The sequence below is a fragment of the Pteropus vampyrus genome, unplaced genomic scaffold (genome assembly GCF_000151845.1).
Source record: "Pteropus vampyrus isolate Shadow unplaced genomic scaffold, Pvam_2.0 Scaffold177, whole genome shotgun sequence".
Taxonomy (NCBI): domain Eukaryota; kingdom Metazoa; phylum Chordata; class Mammalia; order Chiroptera; family Pteropodidae; genus Pteropus; species Pteropus vampyrus.
In genome coordinates, this window is record NW_011888958.1 from 182,352 (window position 1) to 196,336 (window position 13,985).

At 37.8% G+C, this 13,985-nt stretch overlaps 1 protein-coding gene across 12 annotated transcripts in view; it reads right to left on the reverse strand.

Moving 5' to 3' along the window:
- Positions 1–213: 213 nt before the first annotated feature.
- GPATCH2L (G-patch domain containing 2 like) overlaps positions 214–13,985 on the reverse strand; it is a 53,937-nt gene continuing 40,165 nt past the window's right edge. For all 12 annotated transcript variants that reach the window (XR_002782947.1, XM_023537087.1, XM_023537088.1 and 9 more), the window contains one exon: positions 214–10,515. Coding sequence is in view for 11 of the 12 variants with exons in the window: in XM_023537087.1 (XP_023392855.1) it covers positions 10,355–10,515 (161 nt within the window). In the remaining variant the exon portion in view is untranslated. The remainder of the gene's footprint in view (positions 10,516–13,985) is intronic.

Below are 13,985 nucleotides of genomic sequence, written 5' to 3' on the forward strand. Positions count from 1 at the left end.
AAGGTTTGAGCTTTCACATCGGTTTTGACCTCTATAGATTCTTTCATACTTTTTTTGCCACTGCTTTTGTTTGCATTTACAAAGATATTTTTTGACCCTTGAGGAGCAATAATGAAACTAACCCCAAAATTAAAAGAATTTAGTAAAGATATGTAATTAGAATACGAAAATCAATAGCCTTCATATTTAAGAACAATAATCAAGTGAAAGATATAATGGCAGAGAAAATCCCATTTACTAGCAACAAAAAAGATTAAATACTTAGGGATAAACTTAACAAGAAACATGAAAAATCTATACAAGAAAATTTTAAAAGTCCTGAAAAGGTACAAAAATAGATTTGAACAAGTGGAAATACATTTTCTTGGATAGGATGACTCAACATTGCAAAGATATCAGTTCCAAGTTAGTTAATACATGTAATACAATCTCAATAAAAATATCAATACACCTTTTTACGGAGCTAGACAAGTTGATACTAAAGTCTGTATAGAAAAACAAACACATCATAATAGCCAGGAAAGAAAAATTATGAGAAGACTAGCTCTACCAGACATTAAAATATACTGTAAAGTTTCTATAATTAAAACTGTGCGGTACTGTGCACAAGTAGAGAAAATGACTGATGGAAAAGAACGGAGAGCCCAGAAACAGTCCCAACTACATATGGATCCTGGATTGAATCCTTAACTGGAAAAATGACATTACTGAGGAAACTGGTAAATTTCAAATAAAGTATGTAGTTAACACGACTGAGCCAATGTTGACTTCCTGGTTTCAGTAACTGTACATGGCTATGTAAGTTGTTAACATTATGGGGCAAATCTCTGTACTATTTTTGCAACTTTCATGTAAGCCTAAAATTATTTCAAAGTAAAAGATTTTTTTACAAGATTGTGAATCCCCTTAAATAAAAGCTCGAAAAACAAAAATAAAAAATAAAAAAATAAAAATAAAAGGTTGTGAATCAAGAGCTCCCAAGAATACGGAGGAGGCTCTGAATCACACTGATGTGAAGCACTAGAAAAAGGGCCATAAGTCACCAGTGTTGGCCCAAAATACTTAATTGGTTCAGTTCTACATAGTTTCAAAGGATTTAGTTAACTTTATTTACTTAGAGCATGATATTAATGAGGCCAAAGTCATGGGGTCAGAGATTAGTGTGGGCCAGCTGGTTTTATCCTGTGGACACTTTCTGCAGCCTTGAAATAGCAAAGATTGCAAAAGTCCCCAACATAAAAGGTGTGAATGGATCAACACAAATTTATTGTCACCACTGAAACAGCAGAGTGCTGTAACAGCTCTCCAAATCAACAAGCAAGCCAGTGTACACAGGGTCCTTCACTTTGCTCCCGCCTACCTCTCCCTGCTCCTCTATATCCTTTATGTCAGCCTTAGCAAAATACTTACATTGCCCTGAACTGTGCTTTATGCTAGATGGCCTCATCCTCTCTGCTTAACTCCTGTTCAACCTTCATGACTTGGTTCACTACTTTTTTAATCCTCCCCCTGCCGAATATGAGTCAGAATGCCTTCCTTCTTACCAAAATGCCCTGATATTCTTATCTCAAAACCTATCTCTATGTTGTAACATTTGCTTTCCTTGTCTCTTCCTCAGAAGACCAGAACTTCATGACAGGAATGCCTTTCCTCTTTGTATATACTTAGCAGCTAGCAGAGTGCTTGGCATAAAATGTTCTATATGCATACACTGAATGGACATTTATATTTATAAAGGCCAAGACTATTAAGACAGCTATTTTGCTAGTAGTTTAATGAAATGTTTAGCAACAGTCTAAACACATGACATGTTCAGGACAGTCCATCACTACCATAACAACTCAAAGCACAGGTCCTCTTGGCTTATGGATCGGTTTTGCTTTGGCACACAAAGGACAATATCTTTTTTTGCCATAGGTTTGAAAGATTTTATTGACTTTTGCTCTAGACACTTTCAAAAACAAGAACAGGTCATTTAAAGAGGATGCCACAGAGAAGAGATAAGCCCACCAGGAGCAACAGGTAAATGAAGTAAAAGGGTATCACCAGATACCCAGCCCTAGGCCCAGAGGCACACAGTTTATTTCAGATGTACATGGCCATCAGCAGTTCATTTCTACTGTGACAGGGGGCACCGTAGTGTATTGGCTGATAATAGAAACTCTAGCATCAAACAGAATTGTAGTCTGCAACCTGGCTGACAATGATTAACCATGTGACTTGGAGCAATTTATAATTGTAAGCATATTTGACTGCTTTAAAACAGAGATAAAAATACCCACCTTGAAGGTGATGAGGATTAAGTGAGATGCTATTGACAAATGGCACATAATAATCCCTCAGTAAATAGTTGCTGCTGGTGTTATTGGCTCTGGAGAAGGTTTAACTGGTTTCAAGAGTACATCTAAAGAACCTAAGAATATCCTGCTTTGGGGCAGCCACCCTCTTCCCAAGAAGTCGCTGAGGAAGACTGGTTTAGTAACCACTCAAAAAGTTTTTGAATCAGTGAATAGGGCAGTGGCCCTAATGGAACTTTGTTATTCTTATCAGCTTTCCAGCATCTAAGCTGCCCTCCTATGTTTGAGGAATTCATCCATCCCAAGAGAAGCTAAACATTCCAGATAACCTCATTCTCAGTTCCTATAGCTAGGGCATGGGCACATGACTACTATTTGGATCCACCTGTCCTAGATTTTGAATCAGAAACTAGGGATTCAAAGGAGCCAGGAATACACAAGGTCCCTTCTGGTGAGGGCAGAACCCCAACTACAACTCCAGGGGCGGTATGCAGTGATGGCAGTCAAGTTGGAATTCAAGTTCCATTTTATTAGTAGTAGAACTTGTGCCTGAAACCCTGATAAAAAACCCTCTGATAAAGAAAGGTCCAACATGGTACCCAAGGTCAAGAAGTGGTGAGGAAATGGGTCTGTCTCACCCCCTAGATCCAAACTAAAATGTTACCAGCAGCAGAAAGTAAAAAACTGAAGACAGTATTAGATGGGGGTAGCCTCCTAGCATGCAAAAGTGGGCCCTTTCCAGTCCAAGATCCTGGAAAGGAAAAAGCAAAGGGGACCACAGTTCAAGCTTGACTTCCTAGGAACAGCATCTCCACATACTAGTAAGTAGGGGTGATCCATCTTAGAATTTGCCTAATGTGAGTAGCAACTGTTCTGATCTCAATGGGCTTGGAGGAAGAAGAGTGAGGGAAGGAGCAGAGGGAGACCCTGAGTATGCTTTGCTAGTTTACAATAATTATTAATAAAGGTAAATGCTTCACTCTAAATCTGTGCTTTAAGTCAGTACATTAAGGTTGTATGATAAAGGAACTCATTAGCGCAGAGGTGTTAACTGAAGTATTGGAGGTGAGGACAGAGACACTGTTTGAGTTGGACTGACCTACCAACCAATCTGCCCACCTGTGGAGGCTGAGAGTGAAGTAGAGAAAAATCAGGGTAGAGCAAGGTCAGAAATGGAAGGGTTCCAAAAAGGAAATGATTACACAGTATCAAGTCATAAAAATCAATCTGAAGACTAAATTTTGGCAACTAGAAGTCACTGGTGAACATAGCAAGAACAATTTTTAATGGTGGCGAGAGTAGTAATCAGGTTTTAGCACAGTGGTTCTCAGCCCCAGCTACACATTGCTTTAAAGACTGGAGCCTGTCCCACCTCCCCATCATGATATGACTGGTCTATGATTCAGTTGGGGGAATTAGGATTTTTAAAACTATCCCCAGGTGTTGTCACCTGGGTTAAAAACCATTGATTCAGTGAATTAAGAACTTAAGGATAGAAAGTGCAAGTGAGGGCAGTACTTTAGTGGTACTCAGGGGTTCAAAGGGTTGAGAAAGGGTATTTTTGTTTGAAGAGGGAGTCTTTGAACATGTTTAAATGCAAAGCTGTACGTGCCAGGAGTGAAAAGCTAGACTGAGCTAGATCGAGCAAGGCATCTATCTGATCAGCAGAGAGGGGCCTAGGACATAGAAGGGATCTGTCTTGGGTAGGGAAGCCCTTGCAAGAAAAAAGGGTGAGGAAGAGTATAAGTGAGGGCTCCTATCTACTGTTCTATTATGTGCAATAGAAGGGGGAGATTAGTTGCTGAGGTTGAGAGGAAAGGATAGAATTTGAAATGGCCAGTTTATAGTAGCTGCTGACAATAGGTGGGAGGTTTAATGAGATAAATATTGAGAACAATTCAAAATATCACCATGATTTTGGGGTGGATGGAATTTGCAGTCATTTTTCATGGAGAAATACATGGTCCACTGGAAGGAGCAAGATAAAGAATCTATACATAGTGAAATGGGTTAAGTCAAAGCCGAGGCCATTTGTAAGTTCTCTGACATTTTCTTTCCTTTTTCATTAAAAAGATTTAAATAAGGGATTAGCAAGGGTAAGAACTCACTTCTAGAGAAAGAAAACATTAATTTTCATAATTTGGATGTTAAAAATCTTTTTATATTCCCACATCTTGATATTATCTAATAATACTAACGTTTTTGGCCAGGTGTACTTTTAACTAGTTTTCAAGATGGAAAAGAAAAATTATATGGTGCAAAAATTGAGAGCTAAACAGCCTACACACATGTATTAACCACGTTTAGTTTCTGTAAATTATAATGTTCTGACATCTTAAGTAACCTTTCTGGCTGCGTAGAGACTGCCGCTCCCAGGGCTAGCCAATTCTTAGAAGTAGCAAAGGACTCAGGCAGCAGCATGCTTTGGATGTGCAAACTAACCAGGTATGACAGAGCCTGGGGCTTGTACACCCCAGGAAGCAATCATCCCAGGGCTGGGTACCAGGCAGCTAGAGAGACCATACTATAGTACAAAGGCCCAGGAATTATTCAAACTAGTCATTCCTAACCTGTTCACCCTCCCTGCCTTGCCTTTCCAGAGGAAACTCCAATAAAGGCTCTGGCCTAAACCTATCAATTGCTCTCATCTTCTGCATCCTGACTCAAATCTAGTGTTTGTTCTGTGGTCCTGCAGGGCAAGCTGTACCTCCTGTTTCTAGGGGGAATGTAACATTAAACTTTTCCTTCAATGGCACTGACCTCTCCATGCTGTCACTCATCACCTTTATAAATTAAGACCCAGCCACAAAACCACATGAGCATCTGAGGAAATGATACTAGAGAACTTTCCCTTAGCCACACGTGTTCCCAGAAAGAGAGAACTTGGGTTCGTAGGCTTTAGTAGTAAATTAGGGCCAAGCCCCATTCATACAAATAAAACCTGGAGAAAAAAGCAGTTATGATTTCATTTCAAAATTTTAAGATTAGAGTACCATATTCTGTAATGCTGAGTCCATGAGTCAGACAACAACAAAAAATAACATGCTGTTGCTGCTGGTCCCCAACCCCTGCAGAAGCAATACCCAAAATGTAAAACAAAGACAACAAAGTATGATTAAGTGGGACAACTGAAAATTGATTCTTACATGCTCTGAAGTACTGAGATTAAGTCCCGGCAAAATATCACCAATAACACAACAGGTATTTATTATAAACACAATGTATGCACAGTGGTTTTTCTTCCACTTAATTTTTTCATTTTTGTGAGCCATACTTTAAAAGGCTTTACCATTATAATGCTAGAAAATACATGAAAATTTCTCATGAAACTAAGATATAATGAACAAATATAAAATCATGGATGGCAATATCTTACACAAATATTTTACTGTCAATTGTGAAAAATGACTATCATTCGCAGACTAAAAATTCATGGTTATATTTTAACCCACTTTTAAAAGGTTGTTTCCATCCATCTAAGTATGACCTTGATGGCATTTTCTCCACATTATCCTTTCTCAGTATTTCCAGGTGATCTTCCAAGAGCTTGAGGGGAAAAAGTATGGGAAATAAAGACATTAACAGTTCCTGCAAAGAATCACACACAAAACATCTCTATACTTAACAAGGGAAATAGAAGAGGACCTCAGAGTCAGGGCGATACCAGTACATTAAAACAGTTCTTTTTAATCGTGGCAAAGCCTGTGGTTCCCAAACATCAGTGCATACCAGAGTCCCCAGTTGCATGCTGAGACTGCCAGACCACACCCTCAGAGCTTCTGATTCAGTAGGTCTGGTAGGGACAAGAATGTGCTGATGCTATTAGTCCAGAGACTCTAGAGCGCTCACGGTTGGCATCTCCCCCCTTCTCTTCCCTTTGCCTTCTCACTTCTGGACCTTGCCAAGATTGCTTTCCTTGGTGAAAATCTTCAGGATCTGCCCCATTCTTCAATATTGTGCTTGAAATTTTTTTATTCCCCCAAATTTGGCAACCTTATCAAGTATTTTTGTCTATGTGTAGTGGCAGAAAAAGTCCTTTTGGCCATAAGTTTGTTTTGCTGGGCTTGTTAAAAACCTTAAAATCCACACTCTTCAGCAATATCACTCATTTTCCTTATTTCTTTTGATGCTGCTATTTCCAGGTATTTGACATTCATCTGTTCCAGGATCTTAACGTAGGCAAAAGCATCTCTGGGCAACTCTATGTTTAATGGTAACAGCAGAACCTACCAATTTCCTTACCTTTCCCCTCTGTACATTTTCTGATGGGGTAGAAACCCTTCCTAATTGCTGCCACCATCAGTAACTCCACTGTCATGACTGGAGTGGGAGATAAGGAAAAATACTGACAAGTAAAACGGACAGCTCAAGCATTAACAAAGGAAGGAGCTGACAGTAGGCACACAGCTGCTTCTATCATCCCTCTTGCCATCCCATGAACGATGACATCCTGTAAGCTACGCCCCTAACGAGACTGCATCCACAGCTGCATAAGCAAGCCACTCTGTTCTCATCCCAGCTCAGATAAGGTTCACCAGATATACAGAACACTGAATATGGCTTCTAATGCTCAGATTTTTACATAGCCTTCTTCCCAGGAAACCAAAAGCATATGGCTTAGAGTGCAGTAATGAAGCAAACATAAAGCAAAGGCCTGAAATAAATCATGCATCATCAGGAGCCTTCGCCTAGAGCCAAAGTGGAGAACGCATCACATCAGCAATGACAGTGCCAGCCTAGCTCCTTTCTCGTAACACTGTAACTTGTTCAATTCTAAGTGACTTCCGGGATAACTCTCCTCCTTTACTTTGCAGCATCAGAACTTCCAATGCTGTGGTCTAGATTGCATTTCTATTCCAAAATACAAAGATATATCAGATTAATCTACTTGGCATTCATAAATAGTTTAACTACCTGTTCTAGGTATGGAGTTTTAATACTAAGCAAAGAATGCCATTAAGTATCACAGATTAGATCTATTTCGGCTTTTGGTAATTTTGCTGCCCAAATGGCCTCATTTGCAGCCTGTTTCATAGCCTAGCAAAATAATGTCATCTGAAATTTTCAATTACATTTGATTTCTAAAGAATTCAAGGTTAAAAGCACATACCACTCAATAAAGATCATATTCTGTTTCTCCCAAATTTGGCACCATATAAACAGCTACTAATTTCCTCTTCTGAACAGTTCTTACCAAAAAACAACACAAGAGTTTTGATGCAAACGAAGTTGTTCCTTTAAAATACTGCATCTGAAAAACAATCTCAAATTCCCTTAAACTTATAAGCAAAACTAATTTTTTATGAATAATAGTAGTAATGTCTCGACTTTTGCCTACGGTGGAAAATATACAAGAATAGGGTTCAGACAGGAAGACTGCGTAGGCAGCTGGGATAAATCAGAACCCTGAAATAAGAATGGTGCAACTCAGTTTCAGTTATTACTTTTGAGCAGATCGAATACATGTGAGCTTAAGGATTATCCTCAAAGGAAGTCATGCTATCATTTTTTTTTCAACAGATTACAAACCTGATTTTGAAATTGTAGCTTTTGTTAAAAGGTAACAGATTTTTCTTAATTTACATTATACATTTTACCATATAAAAAGATTTAAAACTTAAAACTTAAAATACACTTGATTCTAAGGTTATTCCTCTGGAATTGATTCATACAGAAAACAAGCAGAATAAGTCTGCTAATGCTTCCGTAAGCGTGCTCATATGGTAGCTTAAAATGAGGAACCTAATTTACAAACCTGTGTTGTAAAGTACTTGGGTGCTTAACTGCTACTTTCTAAGGGAATTAATTTTCTTCCCCACTTATTATAGATAGATATGGCATTTTTGGGTGATCCCTATTGAAAGTATTCAAAACATGTAGAAAAGCATGCCCAAGAAAGATGATAAACATTCATAGCATACTGTTTCAGAGTCACACAGGTCTATCAATGAAAAAACAAGATTACAATCCAGGGCAGAGTATGAACATCTGGGATTTTAATCCTGGCTTGATTATATGATTTTGGGCAAGTCACTAAACTATGGCTGCTCATCTCTGTAAAATGACAGCAGTCGCCTACTTTTATAACATAGAGATGTTTAAAACGTAAAGTTGTATGTATACATTATTTTTATCACAGGCAAAAAGGAGAACTGTCAGGCAACATGCCATGAAGATTCTGCCTGAATTTTAGAGGTCTTAATAGGCCATGATCATAGGATCAACTCTCTGCATGGACCACAGAGCTTAGTGCAAAGAAAATAAAATTATGTCCATGGATTTCTCCCTTAAATCTAACAAATTATGTTAGAATGTGTGCATCAAGACACTATGGGGACTAGGTAAGAATGCACATATGACAATAAAATCTACCCTCATCACTAAACACTTCAGTAATGCCATTTTGTATTCAACAGACATTGTATCTTCTACACTGCTATGGGTGCAGCCTGTAGGGAAGGGAAGTACATTCACTACTACATGAGACCAGGGCAGTTGCCAAGGATGCTGAGTTGACTTTAGCACTACTCACCTCATCATCTCCATCTGCCAACTCCCCACCCCCACCCCACCCCATCCTATCCTTGTTATGGACAAATGACATGTTCTCGATCTTACATAAAGTGCTATGTAAACTTAGCTTAAGTCCCCCTCTCCAACTAGATCACACCCACCCACAAAGAAATTCTGGAGCTACCACAGTTGAAGACTATAATTTTTAAAGGAAACATGATAGAGTAGCCCGCCATCACATTCAGCGTAAGAAAAAGGGACATCTGCACTTCAGGGAAAGAAGGCTCTGTCCCACTCAGCACCTATTTAAACACAGAAACTACCCAGGTGTAAGAGTGGGACTTCCTCCATGTTACCAGAGCAGGGGGTACTTGGAGAACAGTTTCTATATATTTCAGAGTAAATGTACTCAATTTGTACCAAAAAAAGGAGCCCTCTATCAACCAGGCCCCTGAATGACAGACGTTTTTGATAATACCTTTTTAGAAAGGGTGGCTTTTCTCCAGCAGCTCTAGGCAGTCACTTATTCCTCATTTTGACAAACTAGCATCCAACTTCAGGCATGGCTATATATATAACTCTACATGCAGCTGAGCTGTCATAAACACACCAAGTATAAAGGCATGTCAAAAGACATTTTTTCTCCCCAAAGTATGGCCCCAAGAAGCCATTATTATAATAGAGTATGAATTTCTGCTGCAGGTTATTGACCTATAAACTAACAATAAAAATCCCATTTAGTACATAAAGGCTTACACTGCAACATAAAGTATTAAGACACAATCGACTGACTATTTTAAGTTTGCTGTACAGCTAAAACATCTTCATTACACCAATGTGTGTGTGTGTGTGTGTGTAGAACACGAATTTTGTAGATGAGGCAAAGTACAATGAAGCTGCAGGCGATCCCATTAGGTCATTTAGAAGACAAAGATGTTCCCAAGTCCCGTCCTGTTGGTCTGTCTTCTGAGGCTCCTAATTGAGACCTTATTGGCACTCTGAGTGAATCAAGAACTCTGAGTAATCAAGGCCAGGCTCAAAGGCAAGCAAGCCTTACCTCCTGCAAATACTATTCCACACACAGGTCTTAATTCAGTGTTTAAATGTGTCTGGAACTGGCTGCAAATTTGGGATTTCCCCAAATGAAATTAAAGCTCTACACAGAGTATGTAAAAAGTTACCAGTTTTTCAAAAAAAAGAGACATACCTGCAAAAAAGCAACAGCTCTATAAACAAAGCTGTAGGTAGCTGTCGAGGCAGCAATAGCAATGTAACAAATATAGCATAAGATGACTAAAAAAAAAAAATTGCTGCCCCAATACTTTTCTAATGTTAAAAAAAAGGAAAAAAAAAACAAACAACACAACAGATTTCCACATCATGATTTGCTAAGAGAGAGTCCACTGTTTTGTTAAAGAGAAAGGATCCAGTCCTGGTGATGAGCAGACTGAGAATGTCAACTAAGATATGCAAGACTATATAATACAAGCCTAATATGTGTTTCAAGACACCCAGGTGGCTTCTGGTAGGTAAAATACTGCTCTCTAGCTGCACCCAGGGTTCTTTTCTTGTGGCATTTTAAAAAACGTAGCTGCAGTTGAATCAGTGGCTTTCTCTGTGGCAGAGGTCCTGACCAACCACTCAGAGTTTGGAGATTCCTGGGCTTGTGATGCTGGTGTAGTTGGCTCCATTGCATCCAAGTGAACTAGTAAAATTGTAATCATGAAAGTAGAAAAAAAAATTAAGGGGAGACAAATTAGAATGAGAGACTTTTAAAGCAAAATTTTCTTAATCCTTTTACCTTATGCCCACCCTATTAACCCAAGCGCCAACATACTTTTTTCTTTACAAAGAAGTAAAGGCAAGATTTAAAGTAAGGTAAATATTTTTCTACCTGAGAAAATGAGTTTAACTGAACAAACAAATAAATTCAGTAGTATGAAATCATAATGTAGTAACTATAACTTATTAAGCACTTACCTGCTAGGCACTATACTGTGTAAATACTGCGCTGATAATCTTATTTCCTAAAGCAAATTCTAAGTAGGTATTGTCATCTCCATTTTCTAGATCTGAAAACTGAGCCAGAGAGGCAGATAAATTCTTCAGGAATATAATGTAGTTTGTTAAGTAGCAGATTCAAACTCAGATATTTGACTCCGAGCCCTCTGCTCCTTCTATCACACCCCCATGAATAGTGGACAATAAGGAAAATGATAGAAAACCACATAATCAGGCCCAGTTTTTCAACAAGGACACTAACCATTCTGGACCCTATCAACCAAATGCCGAATCACTGTAAGAGCCAAACAGTGTCCTCACCTTTCCAAGTGCCCCTGAGCGGAGTAGCACAAACCACCATGTCACCCACACTGTTGAGAGTGAGTACACACTAACATATAGCGAAATCTAGCAGTCTTGTTTTTACCCTGTCACTCAAATAATTCCACTAAAGGAACGTAACCAAGTAATTTTCAAACTGTGGGTCACAAAAACTGATTTAGTGAGTCATGACCAGTAGTTTTTTTTCCTTAGTGAAAAGGAATAAAAGAATATCAAAGTACACTCAAGGATTTATTTCGGATTTACGTGTACACACACTTATCATTCTTACAGTGAGCTACTGCCAAAAAAAAAAAAAAAAAAAAAATCTTGAAAACTACTACTCTATAGCACATATATAAGAGTTTCTTGAGAGCAGAGGCTTTCAAACATTTTGAAACCTCAATCTACAACAGCCAGAAATATATTTTATATCACAACCCAAATCAAACTCTCTCTCTCTCACACACACACATTTCACTATATTAATCATTAATATATGGTCATCAACTACAGTGAAAAAACCCTACTCTAGAAAAAAACCTTTTTTTTTGCTACATATTTTTTATTATGGTAAAAAATATAACAAAATTTATCATTTTAATAATTTTAAGTGTACAATTCAGTGGCATTAAGTACATTTATATTGTTACATAACGATCACCACCATCCATCTCCAGAACTTTTTCGTCATCCCAAATGAAAATTCCATCACACCCCATGAATAGTGGAGAATAAGGAAAATGATAGAAAACCACATAATCAGGCCCATTAAACATCAACTTCTCATTCTCCTCCTCCAGTCCCTGGCAACTACCACTCTACTTTCTGTTTCTGTAAAATTTGACTATTCTAGGTACCTCATACATCTGGAATCAACAATATTTGTCTTTTTGTGTCTGGCTTGTTTCACTTAGCATTATGTCTTCATCCACACTGTAGTATGTATTAGAATTTCACTTTGAATAATGAAGGTGTTCAGGCTGAATAATATACCACTGTATGTATATACCACATTTTGCTTATCCATTCATCTAGCAATGAACATCTGAGTTGTTTCCTTCTTTTGGCTACTGTGAAAAATGCTATGAACATAGGTGTACAAATATCTGTTTGAATCCCTGCTTTCAATTCTTTTGAGTATAAACCCAGAAGCAGAATTGCTGAATCATATGGTAGTTTTTAGATTTTTGAGAAACTGCCATACTGTTTTTCCAGAACTGCTGCATTATTTTACGTTCCCACCAGAAACACAAAAAGATTCCATTTCTCCATATCCTTCCCAAACTTGTTCTCTCTTTTTTGACATAGCCATCCTACGAAGTGTAGACTAGAAAAAACTTTTGTACGTTCTCCCACAGAACAATGCAGTGTTTTCCACAATAGCATAAAATGGGATATAATCAAAATGTCCACCACGAATATTTAATTGTAGTATATTTGTCATATTCATAAAATTGAATACCATATATGTGGCAGTAAAAAAAATGAATGGCTTTTAGCAGGACAAAACAAGAATGAATCGTAAAAATATAACTTGGTGAAACTTTTAACTTATAAAAAATGACATGACATTCCATTTACACAAAGTTCAAAAACATGCAAAACTACACAATACATTGCTTAGAGATAACTATTTGAAAACAATTTGAAAAACACAAAGAATCGTAAGTGATTAAAAATATATCAGGATAATAGACACCTCTGAGAGCAGAAAAAAGATTTTAAAGTTGATGTTCTTTTTCTTAAAGTAGATGGTAGATATGTGGATATTCACTGTTTTGTTTTCTTTACACCTTATATATTTTCTATAATGCTCTTTTATAGTCATTCTATATTTACTAAAAAAATAAAAAAACATTTTTTTAACTTTAAACCATTTAAACTTTAAAAAGACGTAGTGGGCAATAAGAATCTACCCCATGGCTCCTGAGACAAGGGCCAATATAAAACAGAACTACTGAATCCAATCACAGGGTTAGAACAATACTGAGGATAATTCTGTTTCAACTTTAAGAGCCTATTCACGTATTCATACAATATCTAGTGAGAGCATTCCATATTCTGAGCATTAAGTTTAGCTGCTGGGGCTATAGCAGTTAGCAAAACAGATAAAAATTCCTGCCCTTGCAAATGCACCTTCAGCATCACTGGCCTGGTATTTGGAATCTGATACAGCTAATTCACAGGTTAATTGTTGGATACCCTTCTGACTGATGCTATAAGGACGCGTATCCCATTCCAGAGAGGAAAGTCAGAAAAGGCTTTCAGGTGGCGAAAATAGTCGGGGCTCTGAATACAACATCTTGTCATCCCCATTCTCCTTTATCTAAAGCCACATATTTACTTTTGAAGAAATGGGATTTGTGCACCAAAGGCTCCGTTCTGCCATTCTGATGAAAAAAAATCATCTCAAGGAAATGAAGTCTGGTTTTCATCTGAGTTCTTTATGTTTTTATAGCTACCTCAAATTTGGGGAAAATAACCCATTTTTTGCTTTTCCAGTTACATTCTTTAAGAGCACATACAGCAAATTCACTTCAGCATGAGGCAGTCACTTGCTGAGCACTGCCTGTTCTGGTGTATCGGACTTAGAAGCAAGTTTACGTGGTTACTCAGTCAGATCTCCCGTGACTCTGTGCTCCAGACACCTGTGTGCTATTAAGCCATAAAAGGAAGGGGAGTGGACATAAAAAGAAGAAAATAAAAGTGCTACGCTTTCAAGAAAGATCTACTTGATGACCATATGGCTTTTTGTTAATATTAGTACAAAAAGACAAGAAAGACATGCTATTCCTTTCTGCTCTTCATCTCTCTAGCCTTATTAAATTCAGTCAATTTCAACTCAAAACT